Here is a 24,776-nt window from a genome sequence, read left to right on the forward strand (position 1 = left end):
TTTTTTTATACTTAGTGTGTGTCTGTGTGTGTGTGTCTGTGTGTATGCATTCGGTTGTATGCAGGAGTACCAAGGCTTGTGTGTGCAGGTCAGAGGATAACTTGAGGGAGTAGGTTATCTCATTCCACCGTGTAGGTCCCAGGGATCGAAACTCAGGTTCTCATGCTTGGTGGCAAGCCCCCACAGAGCCATCTTGCTGGCCTGGAGTTTGAACTTTATCACAGAGATCACAAACCTCTGACTGATTTCAGGAGATTCATGATACTGATTTTTCCTCTTCCACTGCGTCCCACCCTCATCCCTATCACCCAAATATGTTATTTCATTTATTCACTTTTAATAGAAAGTGTTCATTCCTTTCATTGATTTTCAAAAGGACCTGTGAGTGAGTCCAAAGAAGGGAAGAACCAGTGCTGTGAGTTGTGGGGGGTTTCAGGTGGAGGATGTGTGGAGTTTATGTGGAGGATGGAGCACATTGCTGAACTATCGCACAGAAACCAGTGAGGAGGCTGCTGGCAGTGGCTTAGGCCGGAAACAGTCAAGACTTACTGTGACAATGCTAACACAGAGGCTGAACGGAGGAAAGATTTGAGGAGAATCAAGAAGGCAAGATGTTAGGGTGTGGCTACTGCTTGGATAGGAAATGAGTGTGGGAGAGGAATCAAAGCTATCTCCTGGAGCTCGGTGGGTGGCCGCCCTGCAGTCCCGACAGTGTGGGGTACTGAGGCAGGATCCTTTGAGACCAAGAGTTCACAGCAGAAGTGCTCTGATTTGGTGTCTGGCTTTGGGGACAGTGTGGATGTTGATGCTAACTGAAGAGAACAGAGACGGCAGGAGGCATGGAGGGAAAGGTGACTTCAATCTCCCTTGGTATTCCTGGAGGGCCACCCAGATAGACAACTGTGTACTCAAAGGTGTGAGACACATAGAGGTAAAAGTTTGGGGCCCATAAGTAAATAATGGCAGTTAAAATCATGGTAGTTTACAGGGAAAGAGTGTAGCTGAAGTTTTCTCCAGTCCTGCCTGGCCCAGTCAGGACAAATCTCTCTCACCTGCCAGTCCCACAGCCGCTCAGACCCCACAGAGTAAACATACAGAGAATTATATTACTTATAAACTGTATGGCTGTGGCAGGCTTCTTGCTATTTAGTTCTTATATCTTAAATTAACCCATTTCTATTAATCATCTATAAGTTGTCACGTGGCTTGTGGCTTACTGGTAATTTTACATCTTTCTTCCTCTGTGTCTGGCTCAAGACTCCTGACTCAGCCTTCCTGTTCCCAGAATTCTCTTCTCTCCTTGTCCCACCTATACTTCCTGCCTGGCTACTGGCCGATCAGTGTTTTATTTATTAACCAATCAGAGCAACACATTTAACATACAGAATATCCCCCAGCAAAGGAGTACAGAGTACGACCAGAAAAAAAGGAGCCTAATTTGTTGCCCTCATTTACCAGATGATGAAAATGAGGTTCAAAGAGGTTAAATACTTTGTTCAAATTCAGTGTTATCAGAACCAAACTTCCAGAGGGGAGCTGGAACTCAGCTCTCCAATTCTCAGTCAGTTCTGTGTGCCTCACAAGACTTCATTTGGAAATGAGGCTTTGGCGCTGGAGAGAGGGCTCAGCTGTTAAGAGTACTGCTGCTCTGACAGGACCCAAGTTCTCTTCTCCACACCCTAATAGCGGTTCACATCCATCTGTGACTCCAGTTCTAGAGCATCTGACGCCCTTCTTCAGCCTCTGAAGGTATCAGGCATGCATGTGGTACATTCAGGCAAACACATACAAACAACAACTTAAAACTTCTCCTAGTATTATTTTTAAAAAAGGAAATGATGTGTCTTGGCATTCTCCTGTCTGTTTTAAACCATCTAAATCCATACCTCTGTCATTGGTGAGCAGATGTTTATTGACTTTGTGTTTTGTGTGTGTGTGTTAAGACACAGCCTTATCGTGTAGGTCAATGGCTTTGAACTCCCGCAGACCAGCCTTGCCTGAGAGTTGAGGTGAGCCTCCTGCCCTTGCCTCCTGAATACGGTAAGCTCAGGAGGGCTTACATGAATGCACTACCACACTTGGGTTTATCTAATTTTGTTTTTTTTTTTGTGAAGCAAAGTTGTGGGAGGTTTTGTTTGTTTGTTTGTTTGTTTGTTTTTGTATTCTCCAAGACAAGATTTCTCTATGTAACAGGCCTAGTTGTTCTGGAACTAGCTCTGTAGACCAGGCTGGCCTGGAACTCACAGAGATCATCCTACCTTTGCCTCCTGAGTGCTGGGATTAAAGGTGTGAGCCACCACGGTCCAGCAAGTTACGGTTTTTTTAAGGAAAGATTTTAAGGGGTTGGGGATTTAGCTCAGTGGTAGAGCGCTTGCCTAGCAAGCGTAAGGCCTTGGGTTTGATCCTCAGCTAAAAAAAAAAAAAAAAAAAAGAAAAGAAAAGAAAAAAAGAAAGAAAGAAAAGATTTTAATATAGATTTAAACATGAGGCAAGCAGGAAGGGGTGTGGGGCATGTGAATACACAAGAGGAAGTGTGGGCTTCTCAAGGGAGCGTTGCCCCGATGGTCCTTGTGTTAGCCCAAACTTTGGTTTTAGATTGATGTCATCCCCTTCAGAGTACCCTCTCCAGTGCCATCCTCTGTAGCAGGCTTTTTCTTTTGGGCCACCAACCATCCCCCAAATCATGACATGGAGACTTCTTATTGGTTTTGGATGCTCAGCCTTACCTGAGCTCTTTTCTTGCTAGTTCTTTTAACTTAACCTGTTTCTCTTCATCTATGTTTTCCCTCGAGTTTTTGTTTTGTTTTGTTTTTAACCTTTTTTCTGTATGTTTTATTCCATCTGGCTGCATGGTGGCTGCTTGACTGACTGGCCCTGGGCATCTCCCTCTTCTCCTCATTCTCATTCTCTCCTTTCTTCTCTCTTCTTGTTCTTAGATTTTTTTCCCTCTTATTCTCTCTGCCCACCAGCCCCACCTAGCCTTTCTTTGTCTAGCTATTGGTTGTTCAGCTTTTTATTAGACCAATCAGGTGCTTTAGGCAGGCAAAGCAACACATCTTTTTATATTTAAACAAGTACAGCGGAAACAAATGTAACACATCCCTACATCATTATACAGTGCAGCAGAAACAATGTAACACATCCCTACATCATTAAACAAGTGCAGCAGAAACAAATGTAACACATCCCTACATCATTAAACAGTGCAGCAGAAACAATGTAACACATCCCTACATCATTAAACAAGTGCAGCAGAAACAAATGTAACACATCCCTACATCATTAAACAGTACAGCAGAAACAAATGTAACACATCCCTACATCATTAAACAAGTGCAGCAGAAACAAATGTAACACACCTTTACACAGTTAAAGTAATATTCCACAGCATAAACAAATGTAACACATCTTTACACAATTCTTTTGCTTTCAAAGCAAATAATTTAGTAAGCCTCCCTACCTTTTTAAATTTCACAGCTTCCTCAGTGCTACACATGGATTTGCAGCCACAATCTGGGAATTTCCACTGAGCTTTTGGAATAGATTCTTGGAAAGGAGCCTTTCAATTTGTGACATCAAATTATGCATAAGCCCTTTTTAAAAATTCATTTATTTATTTATTTATTTATTTATTTATTTATTTATTTATTTATTTAGGCTTTTCTAGACAGGGTTTCTCTGTGTAGCTTTGGTGCCTGTCCTACTTGCTCTGTGGACCAGGCTGGCCTCAAACTCACAGAGATCTGCCTGGCCCTGCCTCCCAAGTGCTGGGATTAAAAGTGTGCACCACCATCGCCTGGCATGTTTTTTTGTCAGTTATGAATGGTTTCACAGGCATTCAAGTACAGATGGTTCGCATGAGTAGAATGTTAATTTCTCCTAAATACATGGCATTGTGTGGATGGATTTTATGCTGTGTAAATGCTCAACTGGTGTCTTTTTTGGTGGGGGGCAGTTGAGACAGGGCTTCTCTGTGTAGTTCTGGTGCCTGTCCTGGAACTCGCTCTGTTGACCAGGCTGGCCTTGAACTCACAAAAATCTGCCTGCCCCTGCCTTCCGAGTGCTGGGATAAAAGGTGTGCGCTACCACTGCTGGGCTCAACTATTGTCTTAACCAAGTTGTGTTTACAAGTGATTAGGCCATGGGAATGGCAGTTGCTCAACACCTTTGTCAGCACATGCTGCAGGCAGTCTTCTGTTTGTGACCCTGGTCCCCTTCCCAGTCTGTGTCCTAGTCCAGTGTGTTGTCCCCTACCCCATTCTAATAAGGATTTAGCAACATGTTGTGGTTTAATTTGTTTCCCTAGTGATTGACAAAGTGAAGCAATTTCCACTCATTTAATCATTAACTTACTTTGCTATTAGATTGCTTATTTTCCTATTTTTGGGTTTTAGGAGTCATTTGTATAATATGGATACAAATTATTTGTCAGAGTAGTGTTGTGTAACAGTTTCCTCTGAAATTGAAACATTCTATCCTGCAGTGAAACTCTTTAACCAGAGTGGTCAATAACTCAAAAGAGCTTCAGGAAGTCCCTGAAACTGACCAGATTCACTAGGTCCCTATCAGAGTAAGCAATAAAAGCTGCAAAGAAGACTCAGACAAGCCCATCTACAAAGAAGACTCTTGAGATAGTCATGATCAACCAGCTGCCTGCAAGAAACAAAAACTAGCGGAACTGCTTGGAAGGTGTTGAGACCAACTGAGTCACTTGGAAAGGATACTCTCCAACCTGTTGAGTTGCTTGCAGGCTATGTGTACAGTGTGCTCCAGGTTCCCAACTTTTGTGATCTGTCTTCCATGTTGGCATGGGCTTTGGTGATGAAGCTGTCTCAAGTCATTTCTGTTCCTGCATGTAACCCCTCCCCCATGGTCATGTAAGTAACCCCAATAAAAGTCATTGGTTAGGCAAGCTGGGCTTGGATGGCATTCCTGCTTTGGTTTACCGGTGGCTCCCTAATTGAGCTGAGTAGACGTGTGTATCCCTCCATGAAAAGTTTTGTCATACAACAAGCAGTGATCTGAAAATACCTTCATTCTGAGAGTTTGAATCCTTTGCACCCATGTAAAGGCCATGCCTCTATAACTCTAGTGCTCGGGATGTAGAGACAGCTAAATCCCAGTGGCTTGCCGGCTGGTCTAGCTGAAACAGAGAGAACTAGGTTCAATGAAAGACCCTGTCTTAGAAAATAAAGTGGAGAGTGATGTGGGAACACACCCAATGTCAATCTCTGGCCTCTGTATGCACATGTGTGGGGGTATTTACATGTGCATCTGAACACACACACACACACACACACACACACATACTCACACAAGTGAAGTAAAAAGTTAATTCCCAAAGGAGGCAGAAAAAGAAGACAAGGGAATTAAAAGAAAACAGGACAGATAGAATCAAACGGACAGGACGAAGGATTCAAGCTTAATCAAATGAATAATCTCATGAATTTAAATAACACCAATATCATAACAAAAAAGGTTCATTTTGGTGTGTGATGTTTTTATTGGCAAGTTCATTATAATAACATTTTAATTAAAATATGAAAATGAAAATCACTGTTTTAAAAGGTGAAGTTCATTAGGTTTCATTAAGAAAAGAAGGTCGGCCAGGTGGTGGTGGCGCACGCCTGTAATCCCAGCACATGGGAGGCAGAGGCAGGCAGATTTCTGTGAGTTCAAGGCCAGCCTGGTCTACAGAGTGAGTTCCAGGCCTATTAGAGCTACACAGTGAGACCCTGTCTCAAAATTAGTTAATTAGTTAACTTATTAAATGAAGGGAAAGTTTTGTGCTAACCCTAAGCAGCTAGTGGGACTTTCACAGCATCATAATGTCTCTTAGGGCAGAGTCACTTGTAATGCTGTGAGCCTTGTTTTGTCAAAAGAACATTCCATGTCCAGTATCCAAGCAGGAAGTATGTGTCGGCAACTCAGGTTGAGCTGCAAGGGAAAGTGGAAACACCCACCAGCATCCTCACAGAGTTCAGTACTCCCTCAGTAATCAGCACTCCGAGGACAAAGAGGCTGACAAGGGAGAGAGAAGCCTTGGTTGACTCTCCCGACCAAGGTGCTATGACAGCAGCAGCCATGTGCTCCTCCCCATCCCTCCCAAGAACACTAGTGAATGTGCTATAAAACACAGTTCAACAGACTTTGAAAGACTCCAGAAGTACAAAATAGAGCTTTTGACTGAAATGGTATTGAATTACAAATTGTTAGCAGGAAAAAAATATTTGGAAGGTCACCAAATACTGAGAAATCAACGTGATTTCAGAGAGCCCATGGGTCAAGAAGAAACCAGAAAATCAAATGTATTTTGAAATGAATGACAATAACAATTCTTGTGGACTATGAGAGATTCTGCCCCTCCATAGCCCACTCCCAGGGTTCGAGATGAATCTATGACCAGCTGATAATCTAATCTTTGACGATATTAAATGAATCTAGGTACACAAAACTCTTAGTCCAAACACTTTATTCTTCCGAGTCAGTTCTCTCTCTACACAGCTTCTGTTCTGCCCTCATGCCTAGCTCCTCTCTGTCTCTTCTTTTCCTGTCCTCTCACAGCCCTGATGAAACTCTTATGCTTTTGATCTCGTCTTCAGCTGCTCCGTCCATGCTCATTTCTTCTTTTTCTCCTCTCCTCACCTGACCCAATCCTTATTCTCTACAGAAGATCTGCCTTGTTCCTTTCTCTCCAGACATGAGACTCTGCCTGGACCAGGAATTCTGCCCCAGCCTTCACTCACACCTGGATATGCAAAAAACCCTGTTATCAGTCAAATGCTCTGGAATGCCATTTGGCCAGGCTGGGGAAGGAAGGTCTGAGCTTCAATTGCACAAGAGACAAAGCTGTGCATCTACAGTCCTCCTGTGTCCTAGGCTGTAGGGGTGTCACCTAGTTCAGATCAGCAGTAGGTCTGAGAAGCTTATGCTTTTGCTTTAAGGCCTAGTAGTATATGAGCTCACAAGAAATTCATAGCAGAAGACAGCTGATATATTAAAAGCTGAATAGCACCAAATATTCTCTGATAATGCTTCCCTCTAGAAAGGTTTCTTGACCTTTCTATATACAGCTTTATTATATATAGCTGACTATATAATATATTCTTGTGGCTTGCAGCAGAAAATTAGATGAATATGGTAATAATGGGGTACCTCTAAAGCTGTACTTGAGCAGGGATTACTGCTGAGCCATCATTCTAGCCCAAGTTGTGTTTGTTTGGGGTTTTTGGTGTTGGGTATTGAACCAAGCAACTCACACATTTGAGGAAAGTCCTCTATTACTGAATCATGCCACCAGACCCAATTCAGAAATTAGATTATTATTATTAGACATTTACTTATTGATTATTAATTAGAGCTTCTGCTACAGTATCATGATTGCTTGTTGTGAGCCAGACTGGTCTAAAACTTTCTCATGGAAATTGTCTTACTGCTCAGCTTCTCCAGTGCTGGGGTTATAGGCATGAACCACTGTAAAAGAATCAATATCCCAAACCAAGGCCTCACATTCAACCGTGAAAAAGAAATCCAGGCATAGTAGCATATGGAATTAAAGAATTCCAGCACTCAGGAGACAGAGGTGGATCTTGAGTTCAAGGCCAGCCTGGTCTACCTAGTGAGTTCCAGGACAGCAGGGCTGTGTAGAGAGACAACCCTGTCTCAAACAACAACAACAACAACAACAACAACAACAACAAAACAAACAAGAAAAGAAGAAACAGAAGGAAAATAGTAAATTAAGCTCTGTCTTAGTCAGGGTTTCCATTGCTGTGAAGAGACACCATGACCACGGCAACTCTTATAAAGGAAAACATTTCATTGGGGCTGGTTTAAAGTTTCAGGGGTTCAGTCCATTGCCATCATATTGGAACATGGCAGCATGTAGGTAGACATGGTGCTAGAGAAGGAGTTCTACAGGAAGTGAACTGTCCCACTGGGCGTGGCTTGAGCATACAAGACCTCAGAGCCCACCCCCACAGTGACACACTTCCTCCAACAAAGTCACCCTACTCCAACAAGCCACATCTCCCCATAGTGCCCCTCCCTATGAGTTTATGGGGCCAATTGCCTTCAAACTACCTATGGCAAGCTCCAGATGAGCAAAATAAAGAAAATAATCATGACCAGAGTTAAAGTCAACGAACAAGAGAAGCGAAACAGTGGAGATAAAAGATCAAACTGGGGAACCCAGTGAGGCCACCAGGGAAACAAAGATGGAAGACACAAGCTGCAATGTGACGATAGAGCATGCAGCTCTTAGGAGCATCATGTATTATCCATACACATACACATCACTTTTAAAATTAAAAAATAAATCCTAAAAAGCTTGACATGGTCAAAATATCTAAAGAGATATACCACCACAGTAAAAGAAATGAGAGCATATTTTCAAAGTAGGTGAAAAGATTCATTATAATCCAACGGGGTAATTAAAGCCATAACGTGCCCATGTACGGCTCATACATGTCTGTGGCTAGCAAGGGGACCATGCAAAGCTTTGTCTCAGTAATGAAAAGGGCAGAAGAGCCACAGTGAGAGGATACACCTACCTTATGAAGAGCGGAAGTCTTGTAGGCAGAAGATGATCCAGCGGGGAAAAGCACTTGTCACAAAAGCTGAGCTACCTGACTTGTGGCACACACACATGCACATGCCAGCACACACACACACATATGATACCATTTACAATAATAGGAACACTGAAGGTCTCATTCTAGCCGATATTGTTGAGAATGCCACACAACTGGAATCCTTGTGTGGCAGCTGGAGTGTGAGAAGACAGAGACGCCCACTGTCAACATGAGTGTGTATGCCAGGACATATATACCTTTTCCAAAGTCACATGCTTTGATGTGTGGTGTGTACAATCTAAGTAAACTAGACAATGAAGTCATGGCTGTTACTGTTATTTGGATGGTTGGTTGGTTTTTTAAGACAGGGTCTCAGTATATAGCCTTGGTTGGCCTGGAGTGTGCCAGTTATAGACCAGGCTGGCCTCAGACTCACAGAGATCCACTTACCTCTGCCTTCCGCGTGCTGAGATTAAAGATACGCATCACCACACCTGGCAAAATCACATTTAAAAAAGGAGTGGAGGGTAAAAACATTGGAGGGTGTGACAAGAAAGAGTGTTAACATCCCTGAGACTCTGAGATTGCAAGGACAGAGATGGCTGGACATATATTTTCCTCTTGCCTCTCTCAAGCCCATCATTTAAATGCCAGTAAAAGCTATTCTGAATGATGAAAACGCATGCACTAGGTGTGCTCTGGGGTTTACTCATTGCTTAGGGCAGTGTGTGAGCTACTGGGTGGGGAATAAGCTTCATTTTAGTGGTCGTTCCACAGAGCATATTTTGTCAAATATTATGCCCACTGAGATATTTGTATTTACTGAATCAAAAAGGTTAAGTAAAACTCAACACACACAAAAAATGCCATCATGAAACATATTGCTTTGTATGCCAGCTCAAAATCAATCAAAAGTAAATAAATGAATACCTCAATAAAGCTCTAAAAATTCCTAAACTTGAGAGATTGGGGTTGGGGTGTACCTTGCTGGAGAGTACTTATTGCTGGAGTATTGACCTAGCATGTATTCTCTGAGGTCTTTGATGTGATCTCCAACGAGAGAGACAGAGACGATACAGAGAGCAACAGAGAACTGTCTAGAGAAAGTGCCCTCCACTGCAGGACCCCAGAGTTAACAGCACCACCAGTCTCATTGCAAAAGCTTAATAGCTACATGTGTCAGTGGCCACCATGCTGCACAGCACAGATGGGGACATTGCCGTCACTGCAGGTGGCTCCATGGGATGCTGCTCTCAATGGCTGCATCCCTCAGGTAGAGTAGACTGGTTTTCGTGAAACTTCACTTCCCATATTCTTTTCTGTTGGTCACTTTTCCCTGATTGTACTCCATTTCTTTGTGCTGTGGTAAGACAAACATTTATCTCCCTAAGGTGCGTGCATGTACTAATGTCATTATTTTGGTTTTGTTTTACAGCTGTTTTGTCAGTGATGATGATTGAGACCATTACAGACCAAGATCTGCCTGTGATCAAGTGTGTTTTAATCAGTCATAAGAGCAATGGCTCATCAGCTGGAAAGTCATCGTCATATATGATGGTAACGTGATATGAACGTAAAGCTCCCTCTGTTTTGCTCTAGAGAGTATACTTTGTAGGCTGTTGACACCTGTCATGACTAAGTGGGCGACCCTTCAGTGTGCTGGACACTGTCATTGGGTGCAGTAGCATTTATACCGCCATCTCCCGTGCCACCAATGACATCAAGAACTGTATTCTGGGGGTGTGAGAGGCTGTGGATTGGATTCTCAGCACTGAGGGTTAGTGTGCGTGTGTTCACATGAAAAGATCTATGTTCTCTTGTGGCTGTGGATTTGAAAGGGCATGTATACCTAGTGTGAAGAAGTGGTGAGCATTTCTCTCTCTTCCCATCTTCCTCCCGTGTGTGTGTGTGTGTGTGTGTGTGTGTGTGTGTGTGTGTGTGTATGTAGGTGTGCTGGTGTGATGGTCAGAGGACAACCGGAGCAAGCTGGTTCTCTTGCTTTGCAGCAGATGCCTTTGCCCACTGAGCTACATTTCCTACACTGCCTACATTTCCCTTTTCTTTTCTAAAGATTTATTTATTTTTATTTGATATGTTTTGCCTGAATGTATGTATGAGCACCATGTGCATGCAGTGCCCACTAAGGCCAGAAGAGGGCATCCTATCCCCTGGAACTGGAGTTACAGACAGTTGTGAGCCACCATATGGGTGCTGGAAATCCAACCTAGGTCCTCTGCAAGAGCAGCAAGTGCTCTTAACCACTGAGCCTTCTCCAGCTTGGTCCTCTCTTTAAAAGTTTGTTATTATTACTTGTTTTATGTGTATGGGTGTTTTGCCTGCATATATGTCTGTGCCCCATGTGCATGCATGGTGCCCACAAAGGCCAAAAGAGGGTATTGAGTTCCCTGTATCTTGAATCACAGAAGGCTGTGAGCTGCCATGTGGGTGCTGAGAACTGAACCAGGTCCTCTGGGAGAGCAGCCGGTGCTCTTAACCCCTCCGCCATCTCTGCAGCCACCTCTCTTTGATATAGTCTGTCTGCTTCTTAAAATAGGTGTTTACTGAAAGAACTCAAATGAAGGAGGCATGATAGAGAACTGAAAATTCTAGACATTTCTATATATCAGATAAGCTGTCAGCAACTCTATGCACATTCCCAGTTTTAGATTCACTAACTCTGTTTTCCTTCGTGGAGACAGAAAAATACATGGTATGGCTGCCCTCCTCTGACTATCAGATCTAGAAATAATCTTAAGTTTTTAATAACAATATGTAATGGGTCTCAATAGCAGCATATAGGCAAATATTTACTACAAACACACACACACACACACACACACACACACACACACACACACACACTCATATAAATAAACACTTCCATTTAAACAAAATTTTTCTTTTTTTTTCCAGAGCTGAGGACCGAACCCAGGGCCTTGTGCTTGCTAGGCAAGCACTCTACCACTGAGCTAAATCCCCAACCCCCTTTTTTTTCTTTTCAAAACAAGGTTTCTCTGTGAAACAATCCTGGCTGTCCTGGAACTTGTAGATCAGGCTGGCCTCGAACTCAGAGCTCTGCCTGCCTCCCGAGTGTTGGGATTAAAGTTGTGCACTACCACACCCTGCTGACAGAAGCATTATTGGTTTTAATTTTTAAGTAGGTTTTGGCATTCTAACAAACTGGCGTATTCGTAATTAGGGCATGTTAACTATGTAGTAATATGGAGAACAGATGAAGTCCAGGGTGAATGTGTGCTATTGGTGTGAGTACTGCTGTGTTAGGGACCCCATTGCCCCAGACTCATGGGGATGGGTGTCCTCCCCACATCAGACTCAGGGGAATGGCCAGGCCTGAGTCAGGATGTTGCCAGTGTCTGCAGGAAGTCTTAACCATAGCTCCTTCCTCCTGGGTGGTTGCAGCCTGAGACTGCTCCCCTACACAGACCCTACTAAATTAGCTCACCTGCCTCCTTGTTGAGCTTCCAGGCAGCTGATGAGTCTCCATCAGAGCGCAACTCCCACCCGATCCCAACTTTCCTCTATGTATGTCTGTGTGTCTGTCATATCTTCATTTCCTGGTTACCCCAGGTCAGGTCAGGTCCAAAGTTTCCAAATCACAGCACCGTAGCATTTCAGTGTGGATGCAAAAGAGTGTCATGTGGTATCCTCTTTTCAACTCTTAGTGTCTTTCCAACGTAAGAAAATAGCTATTCACATGCTTGTGTTTTCTTTTTCTATTACATATATTTATTTAGTGTGTGTGTGTGTGTGTGTGTGTGTGTGTGTGTGTATGTGTACATGACACACCGTGAGTGCAGAGGTCCATAGACAACTGTGGGAGTGGGTTCGTGTCTTCCAACATATGGACACTAGGGGCCAAACTCAGGTCATCAGGCTGAGGGAGGAGCGCCTTAAGCCTCTGCACCATCTCCCAAGCCCCAAACACTTATTTAAAAACACAAACTTTTACTTACTTATTGTATACATGGGTTTCTGTGCATTTGTGTGCAGTTCATGCAGGTGGCATCACACACATGTGGGCATCAGAAGACAACAGTTCTCGCCTCCCGTCATGTGGATCTGTGGGATGTACTGCAGGTCCTCAAGCTCAGTGGCAAGTGCCCTTACGGCAGAGCTGGCTTATCAGCCCTTAGTACTTTCCTATAAAGATCCATCTTTAAACTAAATGAATGTCTACTGGTCTTGGTCCCTACTAATCAATCATGTGTCATTATTCTAATATAATATTCTTAGACATCATGGAGAATCATGTGATATCTTAGGATTTCTATTACTGTGAAGAGATACCATGACCGCAACAACTCTTATAAAGGAAAACTTAATTCAGGTAGTGGCTTATAGTGCAGAGCTTCAGTCCATTATCATCATGGTAGAGAGCATGGTGGTGTGCAGGCAGACATGGTGATGGAGAAGGAGATGCTCCATGTTGATATGCAGGCAACAAGAGGTAAACTGGGCACTCTCTTGAGCATAGGAGACCCGCCCCCACAGTTGCACACTTCCTCCAACAAGGTCACACCACCCCAACAAAGCCTCCTAATAGTGCCACTCTCACTGGGGGCCATTTTCTTTCAAACCACCACATGTGAAGACCAAGGCCTCAGATATTCTAACAAATAGCTGTGCAATGTGAACTGCAGAAAAGATGTGCTCTCGTCCTCAGGTTCTTGTTGAAGCACAACCTGTCCTGCTAGGACTTCAGTCTGTCACCATGATAAAGACCACGACCCAAAGCCACTTGTGGATGAAAGAGTTTATTTGTTCTTCAGACATCTTCATGGAAATCCTATAGTCCAGTGGGGTTTTGAATGACCAAGCACCCTTAGGTAGATGCCTGGCTTCTTCTGTATTTATTAATTGGAATTATATCATGAGGAAGAGCTATGTCTTTCCCCCCATTTTATTTATTTATTTATTTATTTATTTATTTATTTATTTATTTATTTATGTATTTACTGAGTTATCTGTTTAGCTCATCACAGACTCATGACATTCAGTATTTGTGTAGATCTTGAGCCCATTGTTCAGAATAACACTCACTACTACCACATGACTGTCCATCATTTGTGTCCCCCCCCCCAAGTTAATGCTGATAACTGAAGTTTCAATACAACATGTGAGGGCTTATTCTAGCCTACACATTTCATTTTTAATTCTCTATGAAAGTAAGAGACCTGGCCCATACCTGTGATGTGCTTTTTTATTTATTCCGTTCGAGTTTATAACTAAATCTCAACAGTACTGACCAGTATGCCATGAGCACTAGCAGAGCTGTGCACAGGAACTGCACACAGCGATTTTTGTCTTTGCTGTGTAGTAACCAACATTTATGGTCCAAAGTTATCTATTGCAGTAGTATTTTCTCGTCGGGACCACCAGCCCACAAATAATGACATGGAGACTTCTTATGAATTATAAAAGCTTGACCTCAGCTTAGGCTTGTTCCTAACTAGTTCTTTTAACTTAAATTAACATGTCTTTCTTAATCTACATTCTTCCATGAGGCTCATCATGTCATCTCCATGCTCCCTCTCCTGCTTCCTCTGCATCTGGCTGGCTGCTCCACTTTTCTTCCCAGAGTTCTCTCTCTCCTTCCTAGCTATTGGCCATTCAGCTTTTTATTACACCAATCCCAGCAATATTTTTTCACATGGTATACAAATATCCCACAATATTCGCCCCTCTTTGTCTAAATAAAAATGAAAGGATTTTTAAACTCTAGCATACTAAAACTATATACAATAAGAACAGTTTATCAGGGGGCTGGAGAGATGGCTCAGAGGTTAAGAGCACTGGCTGCTCTTCCAGAGGACACTGGTTCAGTTCCCTGCAATGACATGGTAGCTCAAAACCATCTCTAGTGGTTTCTGATGCCCTCTTCTGTTATAAAGGTATACAAGTAGGTACAACACTTGTATACATAAAAGAAATAAATTTAAAAAAATTATCAGGTAAGAATTACATTTACACTGCCCAGTCCATTTGTATTTGGCATATTTGCAGAAAATACTTTATTATCTATCCTATTTTGATGAATCTAAAGTTTATACCTAAATCACTTTCTATTGTAACTTAGTATTACCATCCTAAACATATCTTTTTAGACCTTAAAATATTTTATTAGATAAACTATTTAAGTTTTTATATCTCTCAATCTTAGAAACATTACATCTCTTTTGTAAGTATCTTTTTTGAATTTGATAACAACAACAACAACAACAACAACAACAACAAAAAAGTATAACTATCTAGTCTTCAACTCCCATCAGAGACCCAAGAAAGGCATAATATTACCTGAGTAAACAGGAAGTGCAGAGCAAACAACTTCAAAAATTATAGAAATGACAGAAACAGCTGGCTGCCTGGACAGTCACCCAAAGTTCCTCTGCCACATTGGGGCATCCATCTTGAGCCTATGGGTCTAGAATATCTGACAGACTTTTCTGTGAAGCACAAAAACTTGTCTTGGCAGAGTTTAGCAGTAACCTTCTTTTGTGTCCTGCTTGTTCAGTTTGGACAGCGTACTGTCAGCAATTGAGGCAAGGGCAGTTTCTTACCCAGGTGGTTAGCTTTGCCACATTGAAAGCAAGCTCCATATGGAGGTTCTTCAATGTCCATCATCCTTTTTTTGAAGTAAATTGGTGCTGTCAGGAGCAGGTGTGTCTCACTGTCATGAAAATCCTCGTGTTATTAAAACATTTTAAATGTCATATTTTTGTAGGTCTCTGAAGTGTTTGAAGACCACTTATCTATCAAAAATATATATATTTGTTTAACCTTGAAAATATACCTATGTGACTACAAATTTGATTGTTCCAGATGACTAACTACTAACTTACATTTTTTAATTATTCTAAACAGTTTGTAATAATAGCCTTTAAGGACTAGAACTTTACATTACATTTTAAAATGAGCTGCATAGGTACAATACCTTAAACCAGGCAATGGTGGTGCACACTTTTAACCCCAACACTCAGGAAGCAGAGACAAGCAGACCTCTGTGGGTTCAAGACCAGCCTGGTCTACAGAGTGAGATCCAGGACAGGCTCCAAAAGCTATACAGAGAAACCCTGTCTCAGAAAAAAAACATATATACAGTAGGTTAAAACAAAAATATCCTTAAATTTGTATCAATATAAAAAATGCACACCAATGTAAAATATTTGAGATTAGTAGTTGCTTTTTTGGTTTAAAAGTAGATTCAATAATCTACACCTTTATGCTATCATTTCTTTTTGGAATGAGATCCCTGAATCTAATCTCCTTTGCTTAGTTTCTTCCCTGACTATGACCAATAACAACTTACAACCACCTCCCTAAATGATGACAAACATCCACCAAACATCCAAAAACCAGCTACCCCACCTCTTGGGAATGTGGGCGTTGTGTTCTCTAGACTGTTTCCTGTTGTCTGTAGGTGACAGCATCTTTAGGGGACCCTGAGAAAATTGGGATAATGGTCAGGTCCTGAGAAAACTGGCTTTAATATTTGTTGTCCAGTTTCAGTGTAATAGGAAAGTACAGGACTTATCTGAAGTTCTGGCTGGATATTGTGTGAGGCTGGACCATCTCAGCTAGCATCTTTGAAGTTGTTCTGGATGCAGAGTTTTGAGGAAACTGCAACAGAGACATTTGGAGAGGCTGGATCACCTGGAATACTTGTCTTCATTGGTGTCTGGTCCTATTTTACAGAAAGCACACATACTTTTAAAGATAACATATATATGTCTGCCTTAACACATGTATGGAATGTGCAGTGTGCCCAGTCAGCTAAAGATTTTTCCTTCTATATTTGAGCAGGTAAAAGGCATCTGTCAACTTTATAAGTCTATTTGGACTGCATAACCAAACTGTATTGTAAATCTCCATCTCTGTTATGTGAAAGGATGGCATGTAATAGGATATCATGAGGACTCTGTAGCCAACAAGGTTTATCATGTCTCATCCAGTCTCAGAGCTGTTCCCATGTTGAGAGGTCAGCATATCTGTCACCTGCCCTCTAGTCTTTACTGGCTTTCCCCTCATGTCTATAGCCAGGATCCTCAGGAGGTCTCCCCTGGTCAAATCTGATCTTTATTAACTTTGAAGGAATCCATAGCTTTTCATTTCCTATGGAAACAAAAGCATAATCTCTCCCCAAATGCAGCACATTTCCTGATTTCCATTCTGAAGCCAAGACATCCCTAAAGTATATAAACTGGTTTAACTCAGCAGTCCCTTCCACAATCCAGTGTCTCAGCAGCTGCTGTTCTCTGTCCATTAGCATTCAAAAAACTCAAAGTTAATGAAGCACCATATAAGGTCCAAACTCCTTGTGTTCTATTTCTCATCTTTACATGGCTGATTTTTTTTATTTTGTTTTTGTTTTTTTAAGATTTATTTATTTATTATGTATATAGCATGTATGACTGCAGGCCAGAAGAGGGCACCAGATCTCATTACAGATGGTTGTGAGCCACCATGTGGTTGCTGGGAATTGAACTCAGGACCTCTGGAAGAGCAGTCAGTGCTCTTAACCTCTGAGCCATCTCTCCAGCCCCAATGGCTGATGTTTTTAATATTACTTTACTCTCTCTTTAAAGACTTTATTATTTTCAAACTGTTTTTTTTTTCTGTGACTATCTATACCCATTTTCTTTTCTTTATTTAGCACCTAAGCACCTCTTTAAGCATACTGTACCTTTTTAGAGGTTTTTTGTGTGTGTTTGGACCTGGGCTTTCTGTGCATTTGCAGCATGAGCCGAGCTTTAAAGGGCCAGTCTTTCCGCTGTGTGGTTCCACTTAGCACATGGCTGGTGGCAGGCTTAAACCCACGAGCAGTGGCTGGTAGCTGTGCCTCTGTGTGCAGGGAGCAGTGGCCACCTGAGAGACTGTGACACCAGGAAGCCATGTCCAGCTCCTTGTCCAGAACTTCCCTTAGCGTTCTCAGGCCCTGTGTTTGGAGATTCAAGCCTCCACGTTGGATGCCGATCTATGATGTATGCCAGCTCTTGTCTGCCCTACCATTATCATTTGCTTTTGAGATTTATTTCCAACACAGCTGGCTTACTTTGGCTGGGATTCCATTTTGATGCCTTTCCACAATATCCTGGCTGTGTAGCTCCTCTCTCCTTGCACTTTTTGATACCTGGTCTCATTGTATAGCCTAAGTTGGCCTGAAACTACCTAGTTCAGACTGGCCTCACACTCTCACAGGCCTCCCAAGTCTTAGATTAGAGGTTGCTATGCCTGACTGCCGGCTCTTTATTTACTCTTAAAATGTATTGGATCCTGGAAGTCAGAGTTACATATTTTCAAAAGGGTAAATTTGGGGCTGAGTTTAGCTCAGTAGTAGAGCAGGTACCTGGCATATGTGAAACTCAGGGTTCCATCCTCAGCACTGAAGAAAAGAAGACACTGGAGGGGGAGGTGTGTTAGCAGTTCAGAGCACTTACTGCTTCTGCAGAGGATCTGGGTTCTATTCCCTGCACCCACATGGTGGCTCACAACAAGGTGTGACTTCAGTTCCAGGGGATCTGACACCCTCCTGGGGATGCCTCTTAGCTTCTGCAGGCTCCTGCACTCACGTGGTGCACATAACCTCACATATGCTTACATGTGTATTCATGTCTTTTATTTTAGGAATGTATACTCAGAGAAGTATCTCCTCCATATCTCCCACAGTTAGCTGACTCGTCTACTTCTTAGCTGTTGGACCTGGATTCCTTGTACAAAACAGGCAGATACATGTGTGTCTCACTCCACCCCTCTCTTGCTCCTGATCACACACTTGCTGAGGAGAGTGTTGTAGCAAGCCTGTTCCCTTCGAGTGATACAGGGAATCAGGGCAAATCAGTTTCCAGAGCATGTCCTTGTTCTTTTGTTAAAAACGGCCTTGTGAAACTCACTGTGTGGATTTACCATAGTCTATTCAGTCACTCTCCTCTGTTTGAGCATTTACATCGTTTCCAGGATTTTGACATGACAAACAGTACTGTGTTGATGTTGTATGGGTGTTGCTGGCTCACACGGCAAGTGCACACTCACATTTCTCAGGTGTTGCTGAATTCCCCTCCAGAAGGCTGTTTGCTGTAAACTCCTGCAGCTCTGTGTGAGCGTCCACTTCCTCAAAGCCTCACTATCAGAATGTGTTGGTCGACTTCTCAAGGTTTGCCAGTCTCATAGATGAGAAGTGTTTTAATTTACGTGGGTTTCAACATCTTCTTGTACATTTGAGAGACACTCTGTATCTTTTTGAAGAAAATAGACCATTACTTTTTTTTTTTTTTTTTGGTTTACGTGTGTGACCGTTTTGCCTGTATGTATGTCTGTGCCCCACATGCTTTCATGATGCCCATAGAGTTCAAAAGAGAGCATCAGAGCCCCTGGAACTGGAGTGACAGATGGGTGTGAGCCACCATGTGGGTGCTGGAAACCAAACCAGGGTCCTCTGCAAAGAGCAATCCGTGCTCTTAACACCTGAGCTGTCTTTCTAGGTCCCCTTCTTTTCTTCTCCTCCTTCTTTTTTTTTTTTTTTTTTTTTGTTTGTTTGTTTTTTGAGACAGGGATTCTCTGTGTAGCTTTGCACCTTTCCTGGAACTCGCTGGTAGACCAGGCTGGCCTTGAACTCACAGAGATCCGCTTGCCTCTGCCTCCCGAGTGCTGGGATTACAGGCATGTGCCACCACCGCCCGGCCTTCCTCCTCCTTCTTTAGGTTAAAATTGGATCATTTTTTTTTTTGTTTTTTTGTTTTTGTTTGTTTTTTGTTTTGTTTTTGTTTTTCGAGACAGGGTTTCTCTGTGTAGCTTTGCGCCTTCCGTGGATCTCACTTGGTAGACCAGGCTGACCTCAAACTCACAAAGATCCGCCTGCCTCTGTCTCCGGAGTGCTGGGATTAGAGGCGTGCGCCACCACCACTCGGCTCTAAAATTGGATCATTTTAATGTGTTTTAGTTTCTACGACCTAGTTACTGATTCTTCCGTAGACAGGTTAGGCTGTTGGGTAGTACCTGGAACCATCACATGAGGGGAGATCCCGTGACAAGATGCCCACCAGGTAGCATGGACAAGGTCATAGTTGTTCCCCAACTTTATGAAGAAAGAAAAACAATCATATAATCTGGGTGTGGTAATGCACGCAGCCTTGGTTACATAGAGAGATTTTGTCTCAAAACAAATGGAAGCTGGGTGTGATGGCACCTGACCTTAATCCCAGCAAAGGCAGGGACAGGCAGATCTTAGTGTTTGCCGTCAGCCCTGTCTACAGTGAGTTCTAGGCCAGCCAGGGCTCCATAGTGAGACCCTGTCTTGAGGAAAGAAAATAAAAATCATAGTGGCTACAGCTTGTTCCCGGTGTGTAGACCTGGCTAATCCGAGGGCTGCCTTATAGGAAACCACTGGTCAGCCATGAAAGGCTCGCTCATGGTCCCCAGTGTTGGTGGTAAACAGCCACTCATCATGCCTCCTCAAGTCCCAGGGCCCCACTCACAGAGTTCACCTCACGGACACTGCCCTTAGCAATAGTGTAGTGGGGCAGCAGGATTCCTTTGGTCCCCAAAAGGAGCTGAGTTCAGAGTATGACCCTGGCCTTCTGTAGACATATGCCCCTGGACTGGTGTGTGTCTGTTTAGCTGTTTTTCCAGCAGAGGAGGCACGGGGAGCAGGCTCCTCCACGCCCTCTTCCTCCCCGCTGTTTGAACTCTCACACTTCTCCCTGGGCAGGACTCTCCCACACCAGGGGACTTCCCATTGCCCTGCCTCCTCTGTTGCTTCTGCTTCATCACTTTCACTTGGTCTGCCTGTCCCTGTCCCGGGCCTGCTCATCTGTCTTGTGTTTTACATTTCATCAAGGTTCTGTGCATGCCAGGCATTTGCTGTGTTGCTGAACTACACTCCAGCCCTTTGGTTTTTCTGTGCATGCCTCTTTTTTTTTTTTTTCCTGGTGCATGGTTTGGAACCCAGGGCCTTGCTCATGATAAGAACTACCACTCAGGGTGTGTGTGTGTGTGTAAGATGGCCCAGCAGTTGAGAGCACTGACTGCTCTTCCAGAGGACCTGGGCTCAATTCCCATCATGGCAACTCACAACTGTCTTTAACTCCAGGATCCAGCACCCTCACACAGACACATATGCAGGCAAAACACTAATGCACACAAGATACGAATAAATGATTTTTTTAAAAGAACTCTGCCACTGAGCGACAATGCTCAGTACTCAAAGCTTATCCATTTGTGTGTTCACGTATTCTCAGCATGACATGGCTGAGGCTTAGTCTTCCGACGGTCACTGCGCATTCAAGCCTTTGACTTTCCTTCTCTTTTCCTTGTGGCCATCTAAACAGCACCCACAGGGTTACACTGAAATCAAGTGTTCCCCTGGGGTGGCCATCTCTGGGGTGGGTTCAAAGAAGTTCTTCATTTTGGGGTCTCAGGAACATGCAAGCTGACTCCATGTGGTCTGAAACAGGAAGGGACCACCTCCATACATCTTTTGCTTATGTGAATTACCTGTTCGGTTTTTTCCCCCTTTTCTCTACTGAGAAAATAAATATTTTTGGTCTTGTGTCCCCTAATTTTTAAAAATATTTATTTTATATATATGAGTGTTTTGCCTGCATGTATTTATGTATACTGTATGTGTGCAGTTTCCTCAGAGGCCAGAAGAGGGTGTCAGATCCCTGGGAACTGGAGTTATATACAGCTGTGAGCCACATGTGGTGCTGGAAATGAACCCAGCTCCCTCTGGAAGAGCAGCCAGTGATCTTAAACACTGAGCTGTCTCTCCAGCCCTGTGATACCTTCTTAGTAGGTACCAGCATAGTTGGGTATTATATATTGTCTTAGGTAGAGTTTTATCACTGAGACACCATGACATTGGCCCATGACCTTGGCAACTCTTTTTCCTTTTTTTTTTCCCCCCAGATTTATTTATTTATTATGTATACAGAAGCGGGTGCCAGATCACATTACAGATGGTTGTGAGCCACCATGTGGGTACATGTGGGTACTGGGAATTGAACTCAGGACCTCAGGAAGAGCAGTCGGTGCTCTTAACCTCTGAGCCATCTCTCCAGCCGGAACTCTTTTTATTTTATTTATTTATTTATTTTTTTTTTTTGAGGCAGGGTTTCTCTGTATATCCCTGTCTGTAGACCAAGCTGGCCTTGAACTCAGAGATCCACCTGCTTCTGCCTCCCTAGTGCTGGGATTAAAGGTATGGGCCACCACCACCCAGCTAACCATGATAACTCTTATAAAGGAAAACATCTAATTGGGGCTGACTTACAGTTTCAGAGGTTGAGTCCACTGTCATCATGGCAGGGAGTATGGGATCAGGCAGGCAGATGTGGTGGTGGAGAAGGAACTTGAGAGTTCTAGATCAGGATTGGCAGGCAGCAGAGAGAACACTACTGGGTCTAGCTTGAGCATCTGAAACCTCAAAGCCCACCCTCAGTGATACACCTCCTCCAACAAGGCAACACCAATCCAACAAGGCCCCACTTCCTACAGGTCTGTGGGGCCACTTTTATTCAAAGCACCACATATGCAGAATGTCGTTATGCAGGCAGGCTTGATATTAAGAAACACTGTCAATTCTCATTATTCAATCTACGTCACAGGTGCCAGACTCCCAGGAAGACCTTGGGTGTACACTGAGGAATCACAGTACAGGGGTGGTGTACGAAGCTGCCACTGTGGAGGTGGCTGTGTCCGCGTCCATCACACTGCAAGTACTGGTCACCACCCCAGGGGACATTTCTTGCCTCTGGGTCTTTAAGCACAGCTCCCTGGGCTGCCAGCCACACTTTGATTTACAAAACAGGTAAGGGTGGGCCACAAAGATTTCAGAGCCAAATTTTCTGCATAAAATGAAGTTCATTTGGACTCCCCTACCTTTTTTTTCCCCATAAACTTAAGATTCTCCTGTTTCTGTCTACAGAATGCTGAGATTATAGGCATGGACTACTGGGCCTGGCTCAGAACCCCCTTCCAGCTTCTATCCATATGTGTTGTAACTTATCTCTGGTGAAATAATGAACTAAATGTAGAATTAGGGTATGGACACATGACATCATATATCTGCCAGTCATAGGAGGTGGGGCCCCAAAGGGAGGCTGATGGCATGTGTGGGTGTCAGCTGACAGTGACGCTTCAGGTCTTCAGTTACACCACGCTAAACCTGCACAAGATATCGATAATGTCACCGGATGTGGTATCACACACCTTTAATCTGCAGTTGGAGCTCTGTGAGTTCAAGGCTGGCCTGGTCTACAGAGTGAGTTCCAGGACAGCCAGGACTTCACACAGAAACCCTGTCTCAAACAAACAAACAAAATATTGATAATGTTGAGGATGTGTGGTGGAAAGGGCAAATCCAAAACTACTCTAAAAATAAAATCACAGGCATTGAGACATGGCTCAGTGGTTAAGAGCACTGGCTGCTTTTGCAGAGAATCCAGGTTGGGTCCCCAGCACCCATACAACCATCTGTGACTCTAGTCCCAGAAGATCTGATGCCCTCTTCTGGCCTTCATGGACACTGCATGCGAGTGGTATACATACATACATGTAGGCAAAACACTCAGATGTATACAATAAGAATAGATAAAATACTTAAAATAATTTAAAAATTTTAATTTATTTTGGTTTTTTGAGACAGGGTTTCCCTGCATAGCCCTGGCTGTCCTGGAACTCACTCTGTGGACCAAGCTGGCCTTGAACTCACAGAGATCCCCCTGCTCCTGCCTCCTGAGTAGTAGGATCAAAGGCATGTACCACTACTGCCTGTCCAAAATAATTTAATTTTAAAAGTTTATGTACATATAAATTATATATGGGGGGGGACTGGAGAGATGGCTCAGCGGTTAAGAGCACAGGCTGCTCTTCCAGAGGACCTGAGTTCAATTCCCAGCAACCACATGGTGGTTCACAACCATCTATAGTGGAATCTAATGCCCTCTTCTGGAATAAAGGCATACATGCATACATACATACATAAAATAGATAAAATATAAATAAAAAGAAAAAAATTATATATGTAATTTGAAACCTTGATTTGCTCTGACAAAATAAGTATTTTGTTATTGGATATGAGATATAGTTATACAAAATATTTTAATAACTAACAGTACTCCATAAGCTTGTAAGAGACCTAAGATTGTGGGGTTTCCCAATGCTGTGGCCTCTCACCCTCCTGAGCCAAAACTCCCTTTTGAGGGCTGGTAAAAGTCACAGCCAGGCTAATAGTGCTCAGGCTGAGGCTGGTGCAGGGCCAGAGTCATGTTCTCCTCAGAGCAGCCCTCAGGGTCACAGCCTCGAGGAAAGCTCAGCTGACTCAGGGTGAACTCGATGTTTTGGTTCTGAGTGTTTTCCAGAGTAACCAGTCCTCTTTCTGATTCTGCAGAGGGACCATTTCCATGGTCATTTTGAACGTGACAGAGAGCCAGGCCGGGGAATACCTACTGTATCTACAGAGTGAAGCCTCCAACTACACAGTCCTGTTCACAGTGAGTATACGAAGTAAGTCCAGCTCACTACTAGGTACTCCAGTACCCCACGGGAGTGCCTTGGGACTCCTGTACTTTCCCTCACCACTGGGTCGCCAAATGCCAACACGCAGGGTCTTTTCAACACAGGGCTGGAAGAACTGGGAAATAGTTTGACTTGGGAAAGAAAAATTCTGTCTCTTCAAGATTTTCCCAGTCTAACCTCAAACTCATTTTATAGCCTACGGTTGCCTTAAATTAACCACAGTCCTCCTGCCTCAGTATTTGATTGCTGGCACTTGGTGCCATGCTAACTAAATGTCCTGAGTTCTAATTCTGACTACCAGCTTTCGAGGGTTGCTGAGTCTCTCTGAGACCCACCTCCCTTCTCTAAATAAAAGGGGGCTGAAAATACATACCCCTGGACTGCAGAGGTGGCTCAGCGGTTAAAAACACTGGCTGCTCTTGCAGAGGACCTGAACTGGATCCCGATCACCCCCATGGCAGCTCCCAACTCACAACCACGTGCAACTCAGGTGCCCTTCTGACCTTTGGATAGTGCATGCACATGAAGTAGAGACATGTGCAGGCCAAACACCCTTACGCGTAAAAATGAAATAAGATTAATTTATCTAAAACAAAAACAAAAACAAACAAACAAACGAAAACCACCACATGCCCCATGGACTGTAAGGCCTCAGTGTGACCTAGCAGAACT

General features: G+C 43.4%; 1 protein-coding gene across 4 annotated transcripts in view; it reads left to right on the forward strand.

The window, feature by feature from the left end:
- The window catches only part of Flt3 (fms related receptor tyrosine kinase 3), an 82,856-nt gene that overhangs the window by 14,112 nt on the left and 43,968 nt on the right, over positions 1 to 24,776 (forward strand). For 2 of the 4 annotated variants that reach the window (XM_036171802.1, XM_036171803.1), the window contains exons 2-4: positions 10,009 to 10,130; positions 22,193 to 22,395; positions 23,977 to 24,092. In XM_036171802.1, the coding sequence (XP_036027695.1) occupies positions 10,009 to 10,130; positions 22,193 to 22,395; positions 23,977 to 24,092 (441 nt within the window). Of the gene's footprint in view, positions 1 to 10,008; positions 10,131 to 22,192; positions 22,396 to 23,976; positions 24,093 to 24,776 lie in introns of those variants that run through there. The other 2 variants (XM_036171804.1, XM_036171805.1) reach the window with 2 other exon arrangements.

Source organism: Onychomys torridus, chromosome 22 (assembly GCF_903995425.1).
Source record: "Onychomys torridus chromosome 22, mOncTor1.1, whole genome shotgun sequence".
Lineage (NCBI taxonomy): Eukaryota > Metazoa > Chordata > Mammalia > Rodentia > Cricetidae > Onychomys > Onychomys torridus.